Below are 26,494 nucleotides of genomic sequence, written 5' to 3' on the forward strand. Positions count from 1 at the left end.
ACAGGGAAGGTTCCAGAACAATCAGGAACCTTCTGGAGATAATTAAGACAGGCTGATTAGAATACCTGCAGCCAATCAAGAAGCTGCTAGAATCAATTAAGGCAGGCTAATCAGGACACCTGGGGGTTTTAAAAAGGCGCTCACTTCAGTTTGTGGTGTGCGTGTGAGGAGCTGGGAGCAAGAGGCACTAGGAGCTGAGAGTGAGAATGCAGACTGTTGGAGGACTGAGGTGTACAAGCATTATCAGACACCAGGAGGAAGGTCCTATGGTGAGAATAGAGAAGGTGTTAGGAGGAGGCCACGGGGAAGTAGCCCAGGGAGTTGGAGCTGTTGCACAGCTGTTCCAGGAGGCACTCTAGACAGCTGCATTCCACAGGGCCCTGGGCTGGAACCCGGAGTAGAGGGCGGGCCCGGGTTCCCCCCAAAACCTCCCAACTCCTGGTCAGACACAGGAGGAGTCGACCTGGACTGTGAATTCAGAAAAACGGCCAAGCTGAGGGCTGCTGTGAAGCTCCAAGGCGAGCAAATCTGCCAATAAGCGCAAGACCCACCAAGGCAGAGCAGGAACTTTGTCACAATACCATATGCTAAAACACTTGCACACAAAATAAATTCCTTTTTCAAGTTTCTTTAATGTAAAGCCAGGCTATTTCAAATCAAACTAAGAACATAATTCTCTTGACAACTGCAATCAAAGATGAGTAAGTTATGACAAAGTTATATTATCTAAGGCTAAAGAAGAGAATTAATTGCTGATGGCACTTGTATATAAAGACATTCTTTGCAATACATTTAAAACAGACTGGCAAAAATGCAAAAGAAGGATTAAAGGGCACCAGCTGGTCCAGGAAGATGGAAGGGTGTTTACCACTTTGGGTAATTGGATAGCTTTTGCCTCCTCTGCAAAGTACTTCCTCTCCAGGTCCTCCTAGAGTGATGTATACTACCCTGGCCCAGCATCACCATCGCAAACTCCCACCCCAAGATAGGTGGAAAAGCAGCACAAGATTGCTTCTGAACTTGGATCTCCCACTGCATGATAGTAAACTGAGCCATCCATCTTGGTAATTCTTGATTGTATATAGTGATATTCTGGGATATATTAAAATCATTTGCTCATAGAGAAGAAGGGAAAGTGAAGGAGAATCCATATGTTGATGCCACAGTATCTCCTCAAAATAGGTAATAAAAAAAGATATCAGATTTAGATTGGACTGTGGGGTGATCTTTTCTTCAGCCATTCAAAATCAGCTTTGACAGCGCTGATATACAGGGGAAACTCTTCAGCTATTACAACGTTTATATAAAACATACATTATGTCCACACAAATGCACTGGTCCATATTAAGTGCTGATTTACATCCCAGGCAATCTCATTTATCTGAGTGGGATTATATAGGGCTTGGATCAGCTCTGAATTTGGCCCAACACTTCAGGATTATCACTGACATCATGAATAACACTGTATTGGAACAATCGTGTAGCATAAACCCCACTGATCACATTCATTTTGCAGCTTACAAAAATCATGTCAGCAAACATTTCTGTATTTATGCCACCTGTATTATTTTGTTACGACTACCGGTGTGGCATTTACACTGATTTGTTATAAGACATTTGCTCTCCTTGGAGGTTTTTAATCCTTTATTAACATGTATGTGTGCTATACAATTCCTGTACGGTGATTCTTCCACTTAGCACTTGAGAGAAATTACAGAGCTCCCTTTTTATAAGGCCACTGTGCTTTATTGCACATGTAAGTCAATCATAGAGGATCATACACAGACATTGATCAGCATGTACAAATTGCACTGTTGTCAGGAGGAGTTGTGCATGTAGATAAAGGGCAGTATATAGCCTGTTAATGTCTGACTCATCACTAAAAAAAAAATCCCTTGTCTGACCTACTCACTAATTTAAATGACTATAAATGACCTGAAATGAAGCCCAATAAAAAAACATCATTCTCTTAATGGCATCATGCACCTTGCTAAATGCTATTGGCTCCACAGATCAATGCGGTAGAGAGTGAGAACTGTTTATCAAGCTTATTTTTTATTTAACTTTTACATTTTGCAAGGTATTTCTGAAGCCACTTTCTCCCTGCAAAACCTAGTGTGCACTCACTTTAATTCTTTTAAACTTTTCTGTTACTTTGAGACAAGTGACCAGAGTGCTCAGTCAGCTCATTTGGTGAATTCTGTATATGATGTGGTCCTCAAGTGTTTTAAATCTTTGTTTCTGAACTTGCATTTTTAGTTCTTTGTGGGATACTTCATCTAAAGGTATTGCTGAGGTGTGTCTCTAGGTCAATCATGGATCCCAGGCCATTAAATATGTTTGTGTCTCTTTTGTATGACATTTAATTTTCTAATACTAGGTTATGAAACTCTGCTTCTCTGTCAGAACAATATGTGTCAAATGACAGAGATTGTGATCTAGTGTGTCTTTGTAGTGAACATGTGGAAGTCAAATAATATATAAAACCTGAACAGTAATAGTACAAAAACCTCTCTCTTTGGCCTGAAACAATTATTAGATTCTGTAATATTGATTACTTAGGCATCCCGTTTTGAACATCTTGCCCTGTTAGGCACCTAAATCCATATTTAGACACCTGAAGAAGGGGTCTGATTATATCAGGCCACAGAAGATGGCTCACTCAATGATTACTTGTTCTGTTCATTCCCTCTGAAGCACCCGGCATTGGCCACTGTCAGAAGACAGAATACTGAGCTAGATGGACCTTTGGTCTGACCCAGTATGGCCATTCTTATGATCACTGACTTCAGTGCTGCAAGTGCTCAAAATCAAGACATTTATGTAGCGATACTAATCAAGGGATTGATGTGTAAGTGTACAGGATAATACTAACCTCAGCTCCCTGGCTGTAACTAACAATATAAGAACCTATAAGAAGGAACAAACTACTTTAAATGTTCATTTCAGAGGCTATATGTGCATTGATTTTAACAGACAACAAGAGAGCCCACCACTTACCTGAGCGCCTTTTCGGTGTGTCTCTCAGTTCATTCTCAGGACCTGTGGAAATGATTTTGCATATACCAGCCCCCATAGAGCTCTCACCCTCGTGTAAATCAGGAATAACTCTTACATTACATATGTATAAAACCAGGGTCAGAGCTAAATCAGGCCCACAGTTTGTGTATCCAGGCACCAACTGTGACATTATAGTTACAGTAGTGTATAGTGAAGTTGGGCTGGGCCGGTCTTAAAGTTTGTAAAGCCTCAAACAGCCCCACAGTTGTGGGGAGGAAGAAGGGAGTGTACGAAGTCTGCACAAGCCCCCCTATGAGAGGTCATGGAATTAATGAATGTAGGTGAATTTTTAAAGAGTTAAATACATTCATGACTAACAGCGTGTACAATTGTGAATTTTGTTACAATGAAAGTAATGAAATCTCATGTTTTGGGGCATAAGCTGATTGCAACAGGGGACAGGAAGGAATTCCTCCTGCCTGCATCCATTTACATTCCACAACAGTGAAGCTGAGTTATGGGAAATTTCCACTTTCCTCTGAAGCATCAGGTATTGGACTGAAACAAGATACTGGACTTGATGAACTAATGGTCAGATCTATTATTACACATCCTAGGTTCCTATGTAAAAGAGCAAGGCCCCAAGCAGTCACTTGTGTTGCTTGTACTTAAGGCTGGCCCTACAGATGAGGTTCAGGAGAGAAAAAAGAAAATCAGTTCTCTTAGAAACAAATATTCTGATATTAACATGAAGTTTTTACAAATGGACAAGAAATCCTTTAAAATGGCAGAAGAACCAAGATACTTCTGAGATCAAAATAATCAATTATTTAATTCAGAATGCAGCAAGTGACTGTCTTTAATAGCCACGTTTTTGTGATTGTGTTCAAATGGAGGCTCTAATTGTGTTCTGTATGTATTTGGAAGAGATACTGAATAGTTAATGCATCCCAAGCAAGTATTTCAAACCTCAAAATGTTCAGTGACACACTTTTGAAATATCAATAAGGTCCAAATTGCAACCACTAGTGAGATTCCTTTCTTCAGTAACAGGCTGAATTTAACAAGCATAGTGAATTCCATGGCCAAAACCAGCACACTTCATACAAACTATTAGCTATGTGCTTTCATAAATCAATGTAACTGAAGACATGGAGACTGAAATGCCGTAGTCACATGTGCCAGTCATAAACTACTGGTATTTCATCAGTCAGGCAACAGAGACCACCTTCAGTTGATACATCAACGACAAAACAATGCTACCCAAGTAATTAAGAGTTTCCCATCCTGAGATTAGGGCTGCCTTCTCGAAATGTAAATAAGCACCATCCAGTGACATTGTTTTCAAGTAACAGCTAATCTCAACAAGTTGTAATGTTCATGTGATGTTAAATATGCCATCAAAATAAATGGCATCATATCGTTTCAGGTAAAAATGTTCTAGATGTGATCCTTAGATCTGCTGCTCTATTTTCTGCAAGGATTGCTAAGAGCTGTGTAAACTCTATACCATATGAGTATGATCCTAAATGTCTATGCAATTTTTTTTATCAAATTGGTTCAATTAATTTCTATAATGATAAAAAACCTACTAAACTTATAAAAACATGCTAAGCGAAAACAACATTTAACCCTCCCTTTGGAGTAACACAAAACTGCCATTCACATTATCTTAAGTGAGGTTTGAGGTACTCTTGGAACAGGAGGAGGCACCACTGAAGTTGACTGATCCGGATGTACAGAATCACAGAAACACATCCAGTTAATTTAAAGTCCTATTGGAGAAAAATACACATTTCAGTATGACTAGTTTTCTAAATAACTACACTGAGTGGATTCAAGAAGGGACTTCATTTGAAATTTTGAAAAATTCCTCATTTCATCCTGGTCAGATAGCCAGTCCATTTGGAATTTGTAGGTATAGAGCCAGTAGTCATAGAGTTGCCTGCTTCTCTCATCGAAGAGGGGCCAAATTGTACTTACTATATGACAGTTCTGTAGGAAGCTGTGGGGATACTTGGCTGGCCATAGAATAAAGGCAACTAGCAGTCAGAGACATTGTGATAACAGTTTGGAAGGGATGAGAAAGAAGGTGCTCTACAAAAGTCAGAAACATCGGCCTTTTCACAAAACGAAAAAGTGAAGGGCCACTCATTTTAAAAACAACACAAGTGTGTCAGAGACAAAGACGTGCACAGTGTTATTTGATCTCTTTACTCAATCTTTCAAGCACTTAATGTGAAAACCAGGAGGCATTGTGTACTGAATACGCCCACTTACTTGGGCTTCCGCTCCTTATTGGGGAAGGGCTGCGACTTCGAGGTAACTGCAAGGCAAACAGCAAAGAGCAAGTCAGCAGACCAGGTTCAAAAAAGGCATTACACTCCAGACAAGCATCTCAGGGTCTGTCTACAGTCAGAAAATTTGCACTGATATTACTACACGAATGATGCAAAGTAGAGCTTATACTGGGGTGGATTTCAGAGATTTCATTGAGTCTAAGGCCAGAAAGGAGCACTAAATCATCTAGTCTGATCTCCTGTATGTCACAAGTCATTAAATTTCACCCTGGTACCCTGTACTGAGCCCAGTAACTTGGGTAAGACTAAAGCATTTCAGTCCTCAGAAGACTAGATGGTTGTGTGCCCCAGGCAGAGAACATGGGAGACTGAGGAGCTACCAATGCCTGCAGCCCCTCAATGGTATGGAATTGATTAAGTAGGATAAACCCAGATGATTCTATCACGTGACTTGTGCCTTATGCTGCAGAGGAAGGCAACAAACCACCAAGTCTCTGCCAATCTGGCTTAGGGGAAAATCCCTTCCCCACCAAAATCCGGTGATCAGTGGGACCCTGAGCATGTGGGCAAGACCCAACAGCCAGGCAACTAGGAGAAGGGTTCTCTATACCACCTTCAAGCTTAATTCAGCAAATTACCTCCTCTCATTCTTCTTTCATGACACCCACAAGAAGTGAGTCTACCAAGGCATTGTTAATGATAAGGCATTTATTTCTTATATGCACCCACACATATTTTTATACACACACACACACAGTATGTATATGTATATTTATATATAAAAATAAATCACCTCCCCACACACTCCATCTATATAATATTTATTAAATAAATACCTTAATGATAGATAGATAGACACACAATAAATATGATTCAACAATTTTAAAATTATATATATCTGTAACTAGTCAAATATCATTCAAATATATCAAATATCATTCAAAAATTGCATAAATCTTGCTGCACACTCCCATAATCTTATTTTTGGGAGCTCAGTCCTTTCTTCCCTATCCCCACCTCACTGATTTGTTGCTCCTGCCTTCCATTAGAGGATAAATTTAGACTGCTAGTTCTAAGAAGAAGGGACAATGTGCTGTTTATATGTAGTGTGAGGGCCCTAAAATTCTTCTGGGTGGTTGTACTTGATAATTTAGGAGAGACTGGAAGTCAGAGAAGGTGGAGACTTGTAGAACTGTAGGGTGACCAGATGTCCTGATTTTATAGGGGCAGTCCTGATATTCAGGGCTTTGTCTTATATTAGCACCTATTACCCCCCACCCCCGTCCTGATTTTTCACACTTTCTATCTCGTCACCCTAAGAACTGGACAGGGAGGACAGCAAATAATATACATAAGACCAACAATCTATCAATACTTTCATTAGTCTACACTTGATCTGCAATAAGGATAGTTTACCATATAGTTTTTCATTCTCACACACACACACGCTAGCCGTGTACGGTACTGATAAACATAGTAAAGGAAAATGGTTCTACATAATACCATTCTCTGGGAAGTCATTTTGTGCAGCAATTTTACATTCACCTTATGCAGGTGAGCCCCTAATACACACACACACACACACACACACACCACACCATATAAGTATGTATTAAGCACCAATAATATTATGCACAAATATTGTAATAGTGAGGTAGCCTAAACTTGCCTATAGCATAAGTGAACAGGATTATGGTAAGTATCCCATAATTCCTTGCAATTTGCTAAAGTAAGCATTTGGCATAAGCAAATAGGAAATTTGTCAAAATGAAGATACATTTATTGTGTGTCTTAATACAAGCCAGGGAAGTACCTTCATGGACCTGTACCTTAAATGCTAGTATCCAAAACAAAGATAAGGAAGGAACAGAACAAAAAGTGAAGGAACTGGAACATATGGGTTGGATTTCAGTGATATATCAAGAGATGTGTAACTTGTAAAATCATCATAGAAATAATGCCAGCAGAAACATGGAATTTTGGGAGCTCACCTTCTGCATAAGGTGAACGTAACATTGCTGCACAAGACGACTTCACGGAGAATGGTATCACGGAGAACCATTTTCCTTTACTCGGTCATTATTGGCTTAGAGCAATACACCTGACTGACAATTATTTTGGCCACTTGAATATATTTCATAACAAACCAAAGTGTGGTCAAGCAATTGACCACATTATTTATCAACAAATTTTACATATTTGACTAAAATGGTAACACTCAACACCTATTTTGCACCACGCAGAAACAGATGTATGTAAGTACCTATTTGTAAGTATAATGCTTCATCTTACTCCACGCAAGATTGTCAATATGAATGTTTATTTCCCAGGTTCAACATGTGCGTATGGCTTGTAATGTTACAGAATGCCTAGATTCTGTTAATTATATTGAGTGTAAAATGATTGATGTGTTATACTGTACCAAGGTGCGGCTGGGGCTTGCAGAATGAGACAGAATAGGACTCATGCTGCGGCTTCTGCTTCTGCTTTTACTCCTGCTCCTGCGAGACCACTACAACAAAACACAGTATGACACAGATCTATATTAAGAAAAGTACATTCATTCAAACTAAATTTGGGAACAGCCTTACTTTGCTGAAGTCAAGGCTTAAGTATATGAATAGAAGAATATTTCCCTAACTAAGGCCCTGATCCTGCAAACATTTCACATGCTAACCTTTAAGCACGTGAGCAGCATGTTGAAGCCAATGAGACTACTCATATGCACAAAATTAAATGCATGGTAAGTGTTGACAAGATCAGGCCCTAAATAAATATCAAGATTTGATACACAATAATTCTGCCTATAGTAGAGTTGCATGAGAATTTAAATAGGATGACTTTCCTTAGCAAGTCCAAGGGTACATACCAGAGCACCTCTCTTTGAGACTGCCTCTCCCTTCACAATAATAGAATCATTTTCCATCAGAGCAGGCCACACATGATAGACCACCAAGGGAGCCGTAAAATCAGAATCATAGCTGCGACGGTATCTGTTCAAACACAGCAAAGAGGATATTACCATGTCAATGCTAAAAGAAACCAGTGATGGCTACGCTTGATAAGGCCAGAATATTTATTATAGCTTGTAAATATGTTTCTTAACAATATTTCAGTGGTACATGTAAAAATAAAGTATAAAAAGGAATGTACTTGTGTGAAACTCATCTAACGTAGGTATATGTGGCCTGCCAGTGCCAACAGAAGTTTTGTTACAATAATCTCTCACATCAGATGCACACCTGCTTAGCCCAGGTGCAAGCCCTTTCATTACTGACAGGCAACATGAAGTGCAGTTTTCGATAATCGAAGTATATTACATCATCCTGGGACTGCTTATCATTAAAGATACAACAATAAAAATGAATTAGGAATAAATATTAAATGGACAATATCAGTTTCCTTCAAAGAAATCAGTTTAACGGATTTTGGGCACACTAGTTAGCAAGGCCAGATTTAGGATTCTGGGGGCCCCAGCAAAGTTACCTTGGGAGACACCAATCCTTTCAATCTCTCCTCCTCCCAGTAATTGCTGCACTTTTGCACACTCCCAACAAATCCCTTCTGTTTATCTTTTTTCTCCCTCCCTGCCCACAGTCAGTTCCCCACAGTTCCATGTTAAACATAGGACTTTCCCTCAATCTGAGGCCTTGTAGACCAAAAGTCTCCCCAACGTCACAGGTTTCAGTAGGTCTATCACGGTAGCATCATAAAGTTACCCTCCATATTTAGTTTTGTCAGAAGCCACAGATGGCAACAATAAGCTGTTCATTCTATGCCACAAGAGAAAATGTATCATTGTGTTAAAACGGTTCTGTCAGCACACTTGTTTATTGATACTTGCATATTATATAAACACATATACACAAAGCTATCTACATCATATGTCTAATGGTGATATCAATGTTATAAATTGCACTTTTCATGTACCTTAAAACCTCTGAGTACTTTCAAACTGCTGCAATGCTTTCTTTTTAAATAATTTAAAATTTAACATTTCCACTCCCAAAGTTACCCTGGTCTTAGGTGCCGGATGGGCAATGGTCAATCCTGACTAAAAACATATTTAAGGTCTGGTATCTAATGATCAATGAGGGCTAGAAACAGGCACTATCTACCCATAGGCACTGGAGAGTTCCACCTTTCCAGTGGGACACATGACTTCTTCCCTGCCCTTAAAGATCCTGAGATAATGACCTATAAACCAGTGACATTTTTAAGTCTAGAAAAACTATTTTTGAAATTGTTAGGGGTTTTTTAAATGTATTGGTTCTATATTCTGTCTCCCTCCCTGGTCTTTTGAAGGCCAAACACATATAGTTGACTGAGAAAGGGTGATAACACTAAAAATAGTTAGGGGCCATTGCCCTTCTAATATAGCCAAAACAGCTGGCTGGTCAGCAGCTGGCTAACCCCATGTCTTCTGATCATGTCTGATTCTGCTTTTGTCCCGTTGAAGCTTCACCTTCTTCTCATTCCTCCTCTCTCTCCCTGACTACTTCACCTGTTCCCCTCTGCCTCCCTCCAGTTCTAAAGTAATTATTTTAAACCTTCTTGCTGTTGTTGCCTTCCTTTTCTCCCCCTTACTTAACTTCTTTCTCCTTGAAAGTAAATTTCCTTTGAGCTGTGGCCTCTGGTGCCTGCTTGGAAGGCCTCAGAAGTGCTCTGGGATTCTCTATCAGTTCACACAGCAGCCAACTGTGAGCCTTGAAAGAGCCCTTAAACCCTAGTTCACAAAATGTTAAAGAAAATCCCATTTCTACAAAGGATTTTCACTTCTCTAAGAAGTGGCTTCTCCTTCCATACTGAGCTGTGGCAGCAAGTAATGATGGGGCACAAGAGAGCTAAGAATCCACAGAACAGCTGCCAGAAAGGATGTGCAGAGAATCCTGAGATTTGTGAGACCCTTGAAGGCAGGCACCATCTGTCAGAGCTCACTGGAAATTTGCTTCTAATTAATTGGCCAAGTAACAATGGAGGAAGTAGCAAGAAAAATATTTTTAAAACACTGGAGGCAGAGGGGAATTTGGCAGTGAGAGAAAGGTAGTTCTTATATTTTTAGTAAAGGTTTTATAATCAAATATACACATGAGACTGGAGTTTATAGATAAAATTGTTGCCCTGTTGGTGGAAAAAGTGACTAATAAGTGAAATATATTGCCCAAAGTTTGCATACTTTGGAAATTATATTCCTCTACAACCCTTGAATTATCTACCAAATTTGCTACATAGTAGGGAAACAGGACTCAAACTAAACAAGTAAAGTTTACCAGCAATCTTAAACCTTAATGTAAATAGGCTGAACTGGCTGAAGGATGGGCTATGTGGCGTGATAGGTCATTTCCATCTCTAATTTCTATGGTAGGAGTCTATTACTGAATATTTCAGAGTTCTTACTTGCTCTCATTAAAAAGTTCTCCATCTGCACCAAATGCAATATCGAGGGGAGGAACCAAGGTCTGCATTGAAAAAGCTACCCGGCACAACTCCCGAACCAAACTGCTGATCATGATGAAGTCAACTTCTGGTGGGAATGAAATCTTAGGATTGATATTCATGGCACGAATTACTTCCTGAAAATAAACATAACATATCTAGTAACTCACTAGTGATGATGAATTTGAGCTTACCAAAGCTTTCTAATTACAGACTGGCCGATACTGAAACACTTGACCCTCCTAACTTTCACTACCACAAAACCCCATTTAATAAAAGGTACACAGAACACCAAAGATGCTGTCTTATGTTATTTCATGGACTATTACCTCTAAAAGATGTATTTCTAAAATGACATCACAGTGTCAGCACTAATGATGACATCAGTCCTATGACTGGTATACTGATTTCGAGTGCAGTACAATGCTCTCTAGACTACCACTGAAAGCATCATACAATTGTTTTATTTACTGTAATTAGATTTTATTTTCCAAATGGCATTACTTTTGCAAAAACAGACACAACAGTCACAGATAAAAATATATCAAACAGATACAAACACTAGCATGTTATATTACTGTATGAGAAAACTTATTGCTATAACAAAATGAAATTAATGCTGTTATCTTCTCCCTAGTAAAACTACTTCAAAGTAAGATGGATTGCAGGTTTGTACAAAATATTAATAGTCAGGCTTCACATTGCCTCTGACTTACATTGACACTGGCTTGAACATCATATAGATCCTCATGGCGAACTATATAATCCAGGACAGTGTCTTCAAGTGATTCAGGCCCTGAGTGAGTCAGAGACAGAGTCTTTCTCACACGCATTTTGAATTGTCTGAAGGCCATCTTCGCTGCATGGAAAGACTCCTGCAAATGTTAGAACAGCCATTTATAGTTAGAACTCTGTGAGAAAGAAAATAGGTTTGATTTTCAAACAATGGCTCAGACATATTCCCAGAGTAACCTCACTGATATCAAGGGATAAATTTGCCAAATGTCTTTATAGTTTCCTGGGGAGAAAAATTCTCATATTAAAATGGTGGTGTTTAGAAACAATACACCTTAGGGAAGGTATTCTCAGATACATCACACTTATTTTTAAATTCCAGATGACAAATCATTTTAGAATGCTTTAGACTTTCCAGCTAGAACTTTCTATTTTTCCATAAGATTCCATCACTTGCAAAATCAAGTACTGCAGTTTAACACATTCAAAGATGTCAGTGGACAGGATGTTGTACTTAGAATCTTAAGCTCTATAGCATAACATGTCTACAGCAGTACACATTGTCTGTTAGTAAGAGGATTTGTAGTTTGATTGTGTAATTTGGTTGAAAATTGCTAGTTTGGGGGAAAATAACACTTTGCATTTACACAGCAATGCTTGCCATCAAGGCTTGGTGCTGAGCACTCACAAATCCCAGGGACATCCATGGGAGCTGCAGGTGCTCAATCCCTCTCAGGACCATATCCACTAAGATTCACAATATCTTTCTGCTATGGCTAAATACTACATAAATTTTACAGAGGGAGAAAATGAAGCACAGAAAAGTAAAACAACCTGCCACAGGCCATAAAGTGAGCTGTGGCAAAGCCATGAATAGAATTAAGAACTCCTCTTGACTCCCAGTCTCCTGCTCTATCTACCTACCTGGGTTCTTATATGATACCCAGAACAATCAGAAAACATGCATCTAGCTATCTCACGTGACTTAATGTGAAGCATCCTATGGATAGGTCTTAGTCACTCATAAATATTCATTTTTGAAACTAGTTTAAATGAAGTGGTGTGATTCAGAGTAATAACAATGGGCCCGGCAGCCAGGAGATGCCATGTTTTAGGGAAAAGATAAAAAGGATACTAAATTGAGGGAATTGAAATGAAAAATAGCAACAACAACAACAAAAAGTATCAAGTGAAGCAAGTCGTAATCCAGCCAGGTCATATTATTTTTACATAAAGTATTTGTCACGTGCACAAACTGTAATGGAAAAAGCTATAAACATTTCATACCACAGCTGCAACATATATTATCCTCTGCACTATCTCCAGATCATCGATATAAGTCCTCAGAAGGGTCTGTGCATCCAAGCGTTCTTGAGCATAAATATCACTAAAGCGAGCCACCAGGTGGGCATGACGTGCAGCATTTGTAAGCCTGGCTCGGCCAGGTGAGCAGCTCCTGAGTGGTAGAGGACTAGGTGATCTACTTCGGCAGGGCCTTGGAGAAGGAGAGCGACTCCGTGCAAGTCTAAAAGAGTGATGAAAAGTAGTTTTAAGGTCACATCATTACCTTTAGAATGTTTTGGTCTGGTCTACACATAGTTTTTATACTAATTTAACTATTTTGCTTAAGGGTGTGGTTTTATACTGATATTGTTAAAGATGTACAAGGCCTAGTATGGATGCTGTTATACCAGATAAAGGTGTGTATCCCAGTATAGCTTATTCCCATAAACTGGTTTCTAAATCAATATAGTTAAAGCAGTTCCAAAAGCGTGTGGAGGTAAGCACTTTGTACCAGAGAAACAGAATTTTAAAAAGTAAAACTTCAGGAATTTGTTCCTCTTCCATTACCAATTTACAGTGACTAAAAGACACAGTTAGCAAACAGTCTTGTACTGGAATGGCATGGTGCACCAAAAGCCTTATAGCAAGAAATAACGCATTGCTTCTGCCCATAAGAAGTTTCGTGGCTTCTGCAAGGCTGTCCTTTCGGTACATTTCCTGAAGCTCAACATAACAGGCTGAAATGAAAATATTTGTGCATTTCCCCGCTTTCTTCCTTCAAAATACATTTGGTGGAAAAGTTTATGTTGCTTCATTATAGGATGGGGAAATTTAATTTATGTTTTCTTTTCAGTCTAAAACTATGTATTTGCAATTTCTCTTCCTCTTCAGTAGCAGCTCAACTTATGTTATCCTAGCTTGGGAGAGTATAAATTCAGTTTTTGGTTTTCTTCCTGTTTATGTTTTAAAGATTTGTCAAATTAGGGTCCATACCTGCTGTGAAGAACAGATTTTTGGGCACCCAGGATGGTAATCTCATCCTTTAGTATTTGAACCTGTTGCTCATAATCATTCAGACGATCCAGATTCCTCAGAGCGCTCTCCTCCTGTGCTTGGGAAGCCTTCAGACTTAAACAACATAAAACTGGTCACAGGGGGCCCTTCTACCAATCTAAATGCCCTATTTATTAATCCACATTAAATACAAAAAGCTTTGTAAAAATAATAGGGACGTTAACTTCTAGAGAGAAACACAGGGAACCCCATAGTTAGCAATGAACTGCAAAACCAACCCAAAATTGTTTTTTCCCCCTTAACTGCTACTCTGTGTATACAGACTCTTGTCAAGTCCGGTGCCACTTTAAAGACTAACAGATTTATTTGGGCATAAGCTTTCATGGGTAAAAAACCCACCTCTTCAGATGCAGTAGGAGAACACTTCAGTCTTCCTGGACATTCTATAACATTTTATCCATGAAAGCTTATGCCTAAATAAAGCTGTTAGTCTTTAAGGTGCCACCGGACTCCTTGTTGTTTTTGTCATGTGACAGGGGATATTAATTACCCTTATGTATTCTAGGACCATGTCAGGTGAACAAGGTCAGTCTCTTTCCTGTGTGTCACAAATTAATTACAGGTTTCAGAGTAACAGCCGTGTTAGTCTGTATTCGCAAAAAGAAAAGGAGTACTTGTGGCACCTTAGAGACTAACCAATTTATTTGAGCATGAGCTTTCGTGAGCTACAGCTCACAGTCTCAAACTTTTTTAAAAAGGTGTTTGGGTTTTTTGTTTGTTTGTTTGTTTTTTTACATCAGGTCCTCCTTTTCCTCTCTCTGCAGGAGTACCTTGGCAAGATTTTTGGAGGCCCTGAATAATGATGTCACATGAGACTGTAACTTGAAGCTCTCCCTCACCCCAAAAGAGGGAGAGATAATGATGATTCTTAAACATTGTTATAAGCCCTGCAAAGCAATTTTATACATTTTTATATTGCCCTTTACTATGTATAACAGATGTCTCGAAGTTTTCCCCTTTGCTTCTCCCTACTCCAAAAACCAAACAAAACTCTGAATGTTTTCTATGTCCTTCCTTCCCTTTCTTTACTGGTGAGATCTTTGGAGGACTTGACTAGCGATACCAAATGAGGCTGCCACCCGAACTGCAGATCTTTTTCCCTCTAATGCAGGGAGGGAAGATCTACATGTAATGTAAGAACAGCCACTGTGGCAAGGGCAAGGGAATTTCCTGCCTCACATGAGGGGGACAAGTTGCCCATAGTGTTCGTTTCCTGTGACATCACTAGTCAAGTCCTCCAATTCCTTCAACAAGGAATTCCAGCAAAGAGGGCAAGAGCGGAGCAGATATTTCTAATGAAATAAATAATCAGGAAAGAAAACTAGTAGGTTTTTTTCTAGAGATGGGTGGGGGAAGGAAAACTTTTATGCATCATAATCCCTTGACAAGGGGGAATGACTAACTCAGAGGGAAAAGGGGTTTAAAAAGCTAGCTAATAACTGACGAGAGGAGCAAACTAACAGGAGCAGCAAACCAGGCAGTTTTGCAAGGGAGTTTAGCAAGGGCATGCGAGAGGCAGATATGCCAAACAAACATGCTCCTAACTTAGGCCAATAACACCCCCACACACACAAACAAAAAAGAAACAGAATAAATAAACCTTGGAAGAGTAAAAATAATGCAGGCAGGAGTCCTGCGGCAGAGAGGGGGCTATGCAGTTTATTGCACTAAATGCAGCATGTATGATTACCTGCCTTGTGGGCAGGTGATGTATGTGTGCATTTGGTGCAAGCAACTCATGGGCATCAAAGACCAAAACTGGGCTGTGAAGAGCAAAGCAGCTGAACTGGAGGAGCTAAGGGAGAAGTACATAGATGTGATTTTTAGGAATATAGGAGAGTGCTCATCCCCCCCTCTACCCCACCTGACTTAGGGAAGGAGAACATCAAGCTGGAGTGGAGGGAAACAATCTCCTAGTTGGGAAGTTCCTTTCAGATGACATCAGGGTATCCTCTCACATGGAGGATACCCCTCCAGAGGAGGGGACCCCAGTTACTAGGAAAAGACAGATAATAGTGATGGGGGATTCAATTATTAGAAATATATAATGTTGGGTTTGTGATGCCTGGAACAACCACATGGTGAATTGCCTGCTGGGTGCAAAGATACAGACCTCTCAAGACATCTAGATAGACATATGTGCAGTGCCAGGGAGGAGCTGGTGGGTCATGGTTAAGGCTATGTTTTAGTCACAGGTATTTTTAGTAAAAAGTCATGGACATGTCATGGGCCATAAACAAAAATTCACAGCCATGACCTGTCCATGACTTATATTTAGTCACAGGTACTAAAAATACCTGTGACTAAATCTTGGGGGGTGGGGGGGGGCTGCTGCTGGGAGGAGGGCGGTTGCTAGGGGATGACGTCTGGGGACTGCTGCTGGGGGCCGCGGACCATGGCTGCTCTGGATGGCCGTCCAGGACCGTGGACTGCAGCTGCTCTGGATGGCCGCCTGGGGACAGCTACCCAGGGGCAGCGCTGCAGCAGAAGCTAGTGTGGCTGTCCTGAGGGCCACCTAAGCAGCTGTCCCCGGAGCCAGCTGCATGGGCGGCCCTGGGGTCAGCCACACTGACCATTGCAGAAGTCACAAAGGTCACAGAAAGTCACAGAATCCTAGTCATGGTACATGTAGGTCCCAATGACATTGAGAAAGGTAGGAGAGGGGTCCTGGAGGCCAAATTTAGGCTACTAGGTAAGAGACTAAAGTCCAGGACCTTCATGGTAGCATTCTCTGAAATGCACCCAGTTCCACATGCAGGGCCAGTTAGAACTGCAGGGTATCATTGCATGAATGAGACAATGATTCTGGGAGGGAAGATTTAGGTGCATTAGGAACTGGGGTATGGAACAGCTTCCACATGAGGAGAAAGTAAAAAGATTGGGACTATTCAGCTTAGAAAAGAGATGACTAAGGAGAGGTACAGTAGATGTCTGTAAAATCATGATTGGTGTGGAGAAAGCCAATAGGAAAGTGTTATTTACCCCTTCACGTAACCCAAGGACCAGGGGCCAGCCAATGAAATGAATAGGCAGAATGTTTGTTTTAAACATAAGGAAGTATTTCTTCGCACAAAGCACAGTCAACTTGGGGAACTTGTTGCCAGGGGATATTGTGAAGGCCAGAAGTATAACTGGGTTCAAAAAAGAATTAGATAAATTCGTGGAGGATAGTCCATCAATAGCCATTCATCAGGACTGTCAAGGACGCAGCCCCATGCTCCAGGTGTTCCTAACCCTCTGACTCCAGAAACTGAGAGTGGACGACAGGTGATGGATCCCCCAATAATTGCCCTGTTCTGTTCATTCCCTCTGAACCATGTGGCACTCGCCACTGTTGGAAGACAGGATATTGGGCTAGGTGAACCATTGGTCTGACCCAGTAAGGCCATTTTTATGTTCTCATAAGAAAGTAGTAAAAAGGAAAAACAGTGCCATGCAGTTCATGTGCCACAGTGTCCTTAACAATTATCATGACTAGGCAACGCAGGGTGTCAGAAGGACAGGGTGTCTGCAATAACAACACAAGAAAATCAGACAAGGAAAAAGTAGCGGTCTTAATTCAATTTGTCAATGAACACTAGTCACAAGCACACCCGTCAAGATGCTTAAGTACAAAATGTGATGATCTTCATCTGTAGTTCTATATAGGTCATCTGAAGAGTTTCGATCTTTTTTTGTCTGAAATAACTATTGCAACTGCAGATAATAATTGCAAATAATTATTGCACCTTCAGAGACCTTCTTAAAAAGGTGCCTGCCTTACTCATAAGAAAAACAGTGCCACGTGTTATAGATTAAAGCCATTTAGAGTACGTGTACCCTGCTATGTTCACTGCTAATCCCACACTAAGTCACAAATTTAAAAGAGCAGCCACCACATATTGGATTAATTTTTTAAAGATATAGAAAAGAAAAACAAAGCACTAGAAGAAAAGACCCACTTTATGGGACATATACAGTAGACCAAGCTCTAGGCTTTGAAAACCTTGACATTATCCCCTTTCAATGCTAGTCTAGCGTGAGTGGGAGTTAAGTTTTAAATTTTCTATTTAATAAATATTATACAGTCTCTATAAAACTATTGATCTAAAATCAGTAGAACATTATCAGGTTTCCCACTTACACTAAAAAGGTCTGAACATTATGGGTATTGTAGGAGATATTAGGTCTGTGGGTGTTCCTAAATCATTAATAGGAACAAATGGTGGTAAATACGGTGTTCTGTGAAAAATCACAACAACATTCTGAAAAGCAGCTATGGACATCCATGTGCATTCCTTAAAAACTCATCTGTTGTTTAAAAAAGGTACCAGTTTACCACACATTCATGCTTACTTGCTGATTAATTTGCAGTTTTTAAGAACTTTTCAGTTAAAGGGTGAAAAAATTAGAGTAGATTCTTAAACTTTTCTATATGTTATTTAAAAATAAAATGGACAACTTAAACTGCTGGAAGTTAATTTTTAAAAAATTGTATGGCCTAAGAAATTCTGTGTGAAGTGTCTAAAGCTAACACAAATTACAACACCAGAGCTATAAGACCAAGAAAACTAGTGTTTAATCAAAAGGGCCACAGAATGTCAATTTCAGCAACTCAAACATGCTCCATTGTAGTATCAATAGCCCAAATTCAGCACTGGTGTAACTGGGTGCAACCATCTTTTCTTTATATGTTTATACAGCCCCTAGCACCATCAGGATGAGGCCTCTTGATGCTTCCACATTACAAATAGTTCATCTTCATCATAATCATGGTTTAATCACTCATAATACCTCATCAGTTTTTTGGCCCCTTGGTATTTAGCTTTCTTCAGGCTTTAAGTTTTCACATAAATTAGTTTGTAAAGAATGTTGTGAATTTTCTTTTCTCACACTCCAGGAATACCTCTCATACTGTAATCAGCCAGGTACCATCAATATGAGTCATAAAAACTCCATCACTCACCAATGCATTTCTGGAAATGACTGAATTTGAATGGTCAATTGTGGAGAATCAATACAGAAAAAGTTAAAAATCTTACCAATTAACTATTTAAATAAGTTATTAATTATTATATAAAAATACAGAATATTATAAAGGCTGGCACTTTGTTCCTTCATTCTGTTTTATTCAAGCCTGTTAAGGTAAACTCATTAATCTTTTAACCAACATTGATTCCCCTCTATTTAGATGGAGCAGACTAAGTAGCCTCTACCTTGAACTAATGGATGCACGTCCTCTGCTCCTTTGTTTGTTCTGCTTATTGTAAATTGTTCTAGCTGACCATTTCATCTTCATTTGTAAGATTTTTACTTTTTCTGTATTGATGTTCCACTCTCCTCAAATGACCCATTCAAATTCTGTCATTTCCAGAAGCGCATCAGTGAGTGAGAGAGTTTTTAACCCTCATACTAATGGTGCTTGGCTGATTACAGTATGAGAGGTAATTCTAGAGTGTGAGAATGAGTGGTCATTAAAAACTAAAAGTTGCACTATGAAATAATCAGATTTTTTTAAAATAAAAAAGGAATACAATTAGAAAGGAAGCCAAATTAAACAGTCAGTAGCCTTCCTTAACTATGATCAATTGAACAAAATAATAAATAACCGAGCAATAAAATTTCAAGAAAAGAATAACAGACTGAATAGGATTAAAATACAGTTTTAGATGCCCCCAAAAAACAGACACACAATGCCAGAATCCAGATTAATTATTGCTCTACTGACATAGAAGCACAGTGATAATAAGAGCGTCTTTGGAGAAAAATGTTGATGAAAGCATGCTGAGATCAGAGCAGTTTCAGTTCTTTCATAGGGTTAAAATATACATTAAAAATTAAGTCCTTTCAGAAATACCCTGGCATTTTTCATTTAAAGAAAAAACCAGACACGTAGAGTAATATACCATACATGAATTATTATAAAATGTTCAGTTGCTGAATGTGTTCAGCTGTTCTGGGCCATGAAACCAAAGAACAAATTTCTCTTGTTCATTTATGCATAATTTCTCAGTATCATTGGAAAACAAAACAGAACAAAAACAAAACAAACAAACAAAAACCACAGTGCAGTGAAGGCAGGAAAGAAAGGAGGAAATCATGTATTTGTCTCAGGGCCTGATACAGCTCCCACTGAAGTCAGTGGAAAAACTCCCATTGATTTCAGTTGGGGTTCTATTCTGTTTAAGTTCCACTATACCAAACCAGATACATAGATATAGCTACTTCCTTCCAGCAGATAGAGAAAGAAAAAAGGCAAAGTTTTATGACATCACTCTCTCTAAAAGTGGGCTGCCTGGCTCTGATCAGTTTGGATCTTCTTCAGCTTAAAAAAATCTACAGGGAAAATTCAGAAAAAATCCAGGACAACTATCTGACATCCAGACACAACAACAACAGCAAATGGATGTCTGGGTTTCTATGTACAGGATTTGGAGAAATCAAATTAACAGATCAGAAATTACCAGTCTCCAAGATCCTTCTATGTCCTCCTAGGCAAATGGGAACTTCAGGTACCCAGTATCAGAACAGCGGGTATAGCTAAGAAAAATGGAGAAAATGGATGAACTACAGCATACAGGACCTGTCTTTCAAAGGAGGAATGCTCAAATCTGTAATGATCTGAAAGGTATACAAGTATCACCTGTTAGAGATCATGAGGTTAAATTTTTGTGTGGAGTAAGCCTTGATCAAAGAGCCACAGAACCTAAGATGTGGAACATATAACCTGCTTACACACAGGAAGAGCAAGATAACCCATTCTAAAAAACTTCATGTGCACCTGCTCAAGAACCGGGCTGATAATCAGAAGTGACCAGGAGCCTCCTGACCATCAGGTCTATGAATCAGAGGATCTGCCTCATAGTGTATACATGTAACCAACCGAGATGACTGCTGAATAGGCTATCCTTTCATAGGTGAGGGAAGTATCTACAGATGGAAGTATTCAGCCTCAGAGGCAATGATTCTCAGAATATGAAAAACAGAACTCTCGCTACTTTGCACTTTATTTAGGAACCTATAAGGTAATTTAAAACATATTAAGAATAAGGACTCATGCAGTTTCAATTCCTCTAGCTAGATCTGACTCACTGGGCCAGACTGCCATGAAATTCAGGGCTACTATACCCATGAATGACTGAGAATGGTAGAAAATTTCTCTCTTGCTGCAAGAAGATTTGGTGGGCTGGGGCCTCACGCATTTATCTTTATGCTTTCTGTCCCCAAACCTCAATTTATGCTGGTATGTTTATCTGGATCCCTACTACCTGGCCTTTAAGCTCCAGGTTGAAGCAATGAGTTGCATGATCTCATCTCTACCCAATAGATGAAGGGAGCCCATCTTTAGGAAAGGCCATAAGCATGGGTCCCTTTGTGCCCCAAGTTGGCACTCCATTCAAAAGGCTAGTATCTGAGAATCTATTCCCAGCACCTATTTGGGAATCATCGCTGAGTTCTGCCAATTACTGTTATCCTGCAAGCATCAGGTGAGATTATGTATTAGATCCAGGGACAAGAACAGCCAGACAGAGCTGAAACTGAGGTGATCAATGACTAAGCAACCATAGTTAGAGAGACACTTAGGAAAATGCATTCAGAACACAATATCCAGACATGTTGTCATGGATTCCAGACTGGCAGGCACACCTAAGGTGTAACCAGAGCCAACTGGATTAAGGCAGAAACATGATTCTCAGCCTCACAATCCATTGATTAGGAAAGAACACCTTAGTCCATCTTGGTACTTACATACCATGCTGATAGGTGTCTTATAAAGATATATGGCTAAACCTTACCTACCCAAGCATGGAAATTTTGGAATGTTCCTAAAATCAAGAACTCTCCTTTTCTTTCCAGTACATCAGTTGTACAACAACCAGCTAACTGAAAGAATGGACTTCTTAATCAACCTGAAATACTGGGGTCAATTCTTTGGGCTGCAAGAAACCCCACCAGGCTTTTCTTCTGAGGGAGCAGGACGTGATTTAAAAGTTTTTATGGTCTGGTTTCTTGTCAGGAACTGTCCACTCTTTATCTTAAATGTCCTGAATGAAAAGGTGAACTGAAGAAAAGTTATACTATTTCCTACAATGTTATTAGGCATATAAGGTCCCCATTATTTTCAAGCAGTGGAGCACTGCCATTTACATTTAGAGTGCAGGCATCTTGCTTAACAAGCATGACTAAATCACCTCTTTTGAAAAGCCAAATATCAGAAGAATCTTACATCCTGTTAGATCAAAACTTCTTTTCTGCTAGTTAAAAGATAGCATTGACCTGGAGATAAGAAGGATGAATTAACTAGTCAACTAAGCTGTCACCGCTAAGGAAATGTGATCTGGATGAAATTACTATAGGTGCACAACTGGTTGAAAAACCAAACTCAGAGTAATTATCAGTGCTCTGCTGTCAAACTAGGATGAGGTATCTAGTGGGATCCCACAGGTGTCTGTTCTGGGTCTAGTACATTTCAACATTTTTGTTAATGACTAGAGCAGGGGCGGGCAAACTTTTTGGCCTGAGGGCTGCATCAGGTTTCTGAAATAATATGGAGGGTCAGTTAGTGGAGGCTGTGCCTCCCCAAACAGCCAGGCATGGTCCTCCCCCGCCTGAGACCCCCCAGGTCTCGCCCCCTGACGGCCCCTTGGGGACCCCTGCCCCATCTACCCCCCCTGCTCTTGGTCCCCTGACAGCCCCCCTAACTGCCCCGAGCCACCCCATCCAACCCCTCCTCTCCTTCCTGACTGCCCCCCCCGGAACTCCTGCCCGCATTCAACCCCCCTGTTCCCCACCCTCTAACCGCCTTGACCCCATCCACACCCCTGACCACCCCTCAAACTCCCCTGCCCTCTATCCAACCCCCCGCACACTCCCTGCCTCCTTACCGCACTGCCTGGAGCACCAGTGGCTGCCAGCGCAGCTGCATCAGGACAGGCAGCCGTGCCGCGCAGCACAGAGCACCGGGTGAGACCAGACTCTGCAGCCCCGCCGCCCAGAGCATTGCACCGGCGGCGCGGCAAGGTGAGGCTGCAAGGGAGGGTGGACAGTAGGGGAGGGGCTGGGAGCTAGCCTCCTGGGCCAGGAGCTCAGGGGCTGGGCAGGACAGTCCCGCGGGCCATAGTTTGCCCACCTCTGGACTAGAGTATGCCTATAAAATCTGTGGACGACAGCAAGCTGGGAGGGGTTACAAGCACTTTGGTGGACAGGATTGGAATTCAAAATTACCTTAACAAATTGGGGAACTGATCTGAAATCAAAACAGTATGAAATTCAGTAAAGGCAAGTGCAAAGTTACTATGCCTATGAAGGAAAAAATCAAACACAAAAAGGGGAAATATTGGCTAGGCAGTAGTATTGCAGAAAAGTATCTGGGGGTTATAGTGGATCACAAATTGAATATAAGTCAACAATGTGATGCAATTGTGAAAAAGGCTAATATCATTCTGGAGTGTATTAACAAGAGTGTCATATGGAAGATGTGGAAGGTAATTGTTCTGCTCTGCTTGGCACTACTGAGGCCTCATCTGGAGTCTGTGTCTACTTTTGGGAGCCACACTTTAAGAAAGATGTGGACAAATTGGAGAGAGTCCAGAGGAGAGCAATAAAAATGATAAAAGGTTTAGAAAACCTGACCTATGAGGAAAAGTTTTTTAAAAAAACTCTGTGAATGTTTAGTCTTAAGAAAAGAAAATCAAGGGGGGACCTGTTAATGGTCTTCAAATATGTTAAGGACTGTTATAAAGAGGATGGTGATCAATTGTTCTCTGTGTTCACAAGCCAAGAAGTAATTGGCTTAATCCATATCCAGGGAGACTTAGGTCAGACATTAGAAAAATCTTTCTAACTATTAGGATAGATGAGTATAAGAATAGGTTACCAAGGGAGGCTGTGAAATCCCCTTCATTGTAGGTTTTTAGGAACAAGTTAGATAAACACCTGTCAGGATGGTCTAAATATACTTGGCCTGCCTCAGTGCACAGGAATAGATATGACCTCTGAAGCTTCCCTTCCATATATTCTGTGATTCTATGCCCCTTCTTTTCTCTAAAGAGGTCCTATTTTTTCAACCTTCTCTCAGAGGTCATGCTTTCTAAACATCTTATAATTTTTACTGCTCTCCTCTGGACGCTCTCTCCAATTTGTTCACATATTTCTTAGTTTGTGATGCCCAGAACTGCACACAGTATTCCAACTGAGACCTCACCCATGGCAAGTAGAGGGGGACAATTATCTACCAAGTCTTACATACAACACTCCTGGTAATACACCTCAGGTTTTGCATATGACACTCCTGGGAACTCTGACACATGATTTACTCACACTGGACATACAACCAACATGGGACCTCACACCATGGATCTACTTCCACTAAGTTACAGGGCCTCTCTATACACAGAGCCAAAGCTCTAACCAACTGGCTGTTAAGAGAAAGCCAGATGTGTCCAAACCATGCTTATTGTTGGGTATTCTCTGGCCAAGAGAGATAATGAAACCTACTGCAACTAATGGGCTATATCTCTAAATGCTCCAAAGAAAAGTGAGGTGAAAAATAAAAAAGAGATTATTAGTGAAGTACCCGTGCATAAATAACTGTAACTAAACCCAGACAACTGGAGAGAGGAACACAGAGGGAAAAATAACCCTCAAAGCCTATCCAGCCAAAAGAGCTGTATCCAACTGCTAGAGTCTAGAAGACAACTGATCAGGATCAGCCAGTCAACTTTATAAAGGGGAAAGACACATCATAAAAGCTTTGCCTTTTCCTGGTCTCATGTGTTAGTAGGAGGAATTATTCCCCTTTTTTTGAAGTAGCATAGGACAATGGGGAATTGAGCATTATAAAAATGTAAACAAAACACAAACAAATCACAAACTGTGTCTTTGCTTGCTGCCTTACTGCCACCACAAATAGCCCTACAGTACATCACATTTTTCTTACGCTGCTTTTAGATGAACAATTTCATCCTCTGCGGCCAAAAGGGTAGTGGCTGATTTGGTCTTTGTGTCTTCAAGAGCCATCTGGGCTTCTGTCAGACTGCAAGAGAAATTAATAACCAGAAATATACCTTTAAATTAAAGGTACAGATTCTCACATTGAATTTTGCATGACAAAGCAAATATTTTAGGGGTTTTTTTGGGTTTTTTTTGCAGGTCACCTGCATGCATAATCTGCAAAAGTCATATCTGACTAAACTATACCAGCAGAATTACTGCTCTGTAACCCATTACTATTCATCTTATACAGCTCCAGTTCCTCTATCTCCCTCCCTAATTTAGATGCCCCAATTTGTCTCCATTAACCATAATCTGGCATAATCTCTGAACACGAGCGCTCCATCTGCAAACCTGCCTATCTCCAGCTCCACAACACTGCCTGTTTTCTACTGCCTTCATAGCATCACCACCAAAATCTTCCTTAATTTTTCTTCTTGACTTAACTAGCACGTCTGTCCCCAAGTCCCCGCTCTCTAGACTCCTACATGTTCAAAATATTGCTGCCCACTTTCATACATGTATTGTACAAAGAAATGCAACTACGCCACCATCATCCTGTATCATTACCAATGATTCGCCATTCATTACAGGATCCAGCTCAAAATTGCCTTATTTTGTGTTAAAATCTTCTGCAGATTTGCTCCTGCCTACATAATAGACCTTTCTTTGTACTTCACTCCCTTCTCATCTAGCACTTCCTCCTCTTAGTCCCATTAAATAATCTCTTCCTGTTCATACAGAAGCCTTTGCTGAAATGCCTGTTATGTGGCCTTCCTATGTCTATGCCTCACTGTCTATCAGAATTGAAAATTGGTTGAAAAGTAGTTTGTTTCAACATTTCCAACTTTTTTTCTTTGTTTGTTTTGACTAAAACAATTCTCCAAAATCTCCACAATTTCTCTAAATGTTTTGGTTGATTCAAATCTGCCTTTTTGGGGGAGAAAAAGTTCTGGATGAAAAATTTTGACCATCTCTAATCACTGTGCTCATTAGTGTGATATGGGTGGGCATATAAGCTTGAGGATTGATGGCGCAAAAATGCAGAATAACTACTCTACTTGGCATCATCCCCCTGCAAACCCACAAGAATCAATGCTGACAGTTTCAGCATTAATTCCCTGTGTTATTCAGTGCTGGGGTCAGCCCACAGGCAGTCAGCACAACTCTTTAGTGAGCTGTACTGCCGGAAGTGAAAGGGGGCATTAGGTATAACACAAAGGGGTCTCACAACCACATAATTCTAAGAAAATATGTATAGTTTCATCTCCTCCTGCCACTTGGTCTTGGCAGGCCTATGAAACATTTCTGATATACTGTAGGGGCGATGAGAAAGAAACTCTATGAGGTAAACTCTGAAGGTTCATATTCTTGGGGTTTTCCTGTACCTGGGGATGATACACCCTATGATGTTTAGAAGACTTCTAAATATTCAGTACTCTCTTGACAGGTTTCAGAGTAGCAGCAGTGTTATTCTGTATCCGCAAAAAGAACAGGAGTACTTGTGGCACCTTACAGACTAACAAATTTATTAGAGCATAAGCTTTCATGAGCTACAGCTCACTTCATCGGATGCATTGAATGGAACATATAGTAGTATATAGATATATATATATATACACAGATAAGTTAGAAGTTACCATACAAACTGTGAGAGGCTAATTAGTTAAGATGAGCTATTATCAGCAGGAGAA

At 40.2% G+C, this 26,494-nt stretch overlaps 1 protein-coding gene across 6 annotated transcripts in view; it reads right to left on the minus strand.

Annotated features, from left to right (window-relative positions):
• Positions 1-649: 649 nt before the first annotated feature.
• The window catches only part of SPATA18 (spermatogenesis associated 18), a 44,024-nt gene continuing 18,179 nt past the window's right edge, over positions 650-26,494 (minus strand). Inside the window, exons 5-14 of one of the 6 annotated variants that reach the window (XM_084626396.1) lie at positions 24,748-24,843; positions 13,749-13,883; positions 12,759-12,996; positions 11,453-11,611; positions 10,698-10,873; positions 8,170-8,293; positions 7,723-7,812; positions 5,281-5,326; positions 3,001-3,042; positions 650-1,172 (exon numbers count right to left, since the gene is read on the minus strand). In XM_084626396.1, coding sequence (XP_084482522.1) covers positions 1,117-1,172; positions 3,001-3,042; positions 5,281-5,326; positions 7,723-7,812; positions 8,170-8,293; positions 10,698-10,873; positions 11,453-11,611; positions 12,759-12,996; positions 13,749-13,883; positions 24,748-24,843 — 1,162 coding nt within the window. In that variant the 3' untranslated portion in view covers positions 650-1,116. Of the gene's footprint in view, positions 3,043-3,813; positions 4,776-5,187; positions 5,327-7,722; positions 7,813-8,169; positions 8,294-10,697; positions 10,874-11,452; positions 11,612-12,758; positions 12,997-13,748; positions 13,884-24,747; positions 24,844-26,494 lie in introns of those variants that run through there. The other 5 variants (XM_084626395.1, XM_084626398.1, XM_084626397.1 and 2 more) reach the window with 5 other exon arrangements.

The sequence above is a fragment of the Lepidochelys olivacea genome (assembly GCF_965140295.1).
Source record: "Lepidochelys olivacea isolate rLepOli2 genome assembly, chromosome: 4".
NCBI lineage: Eukaryota > Metazoa > Chordata > Testudines > Cheloniidae > Lepidochelys > Lepidochelys olivacea.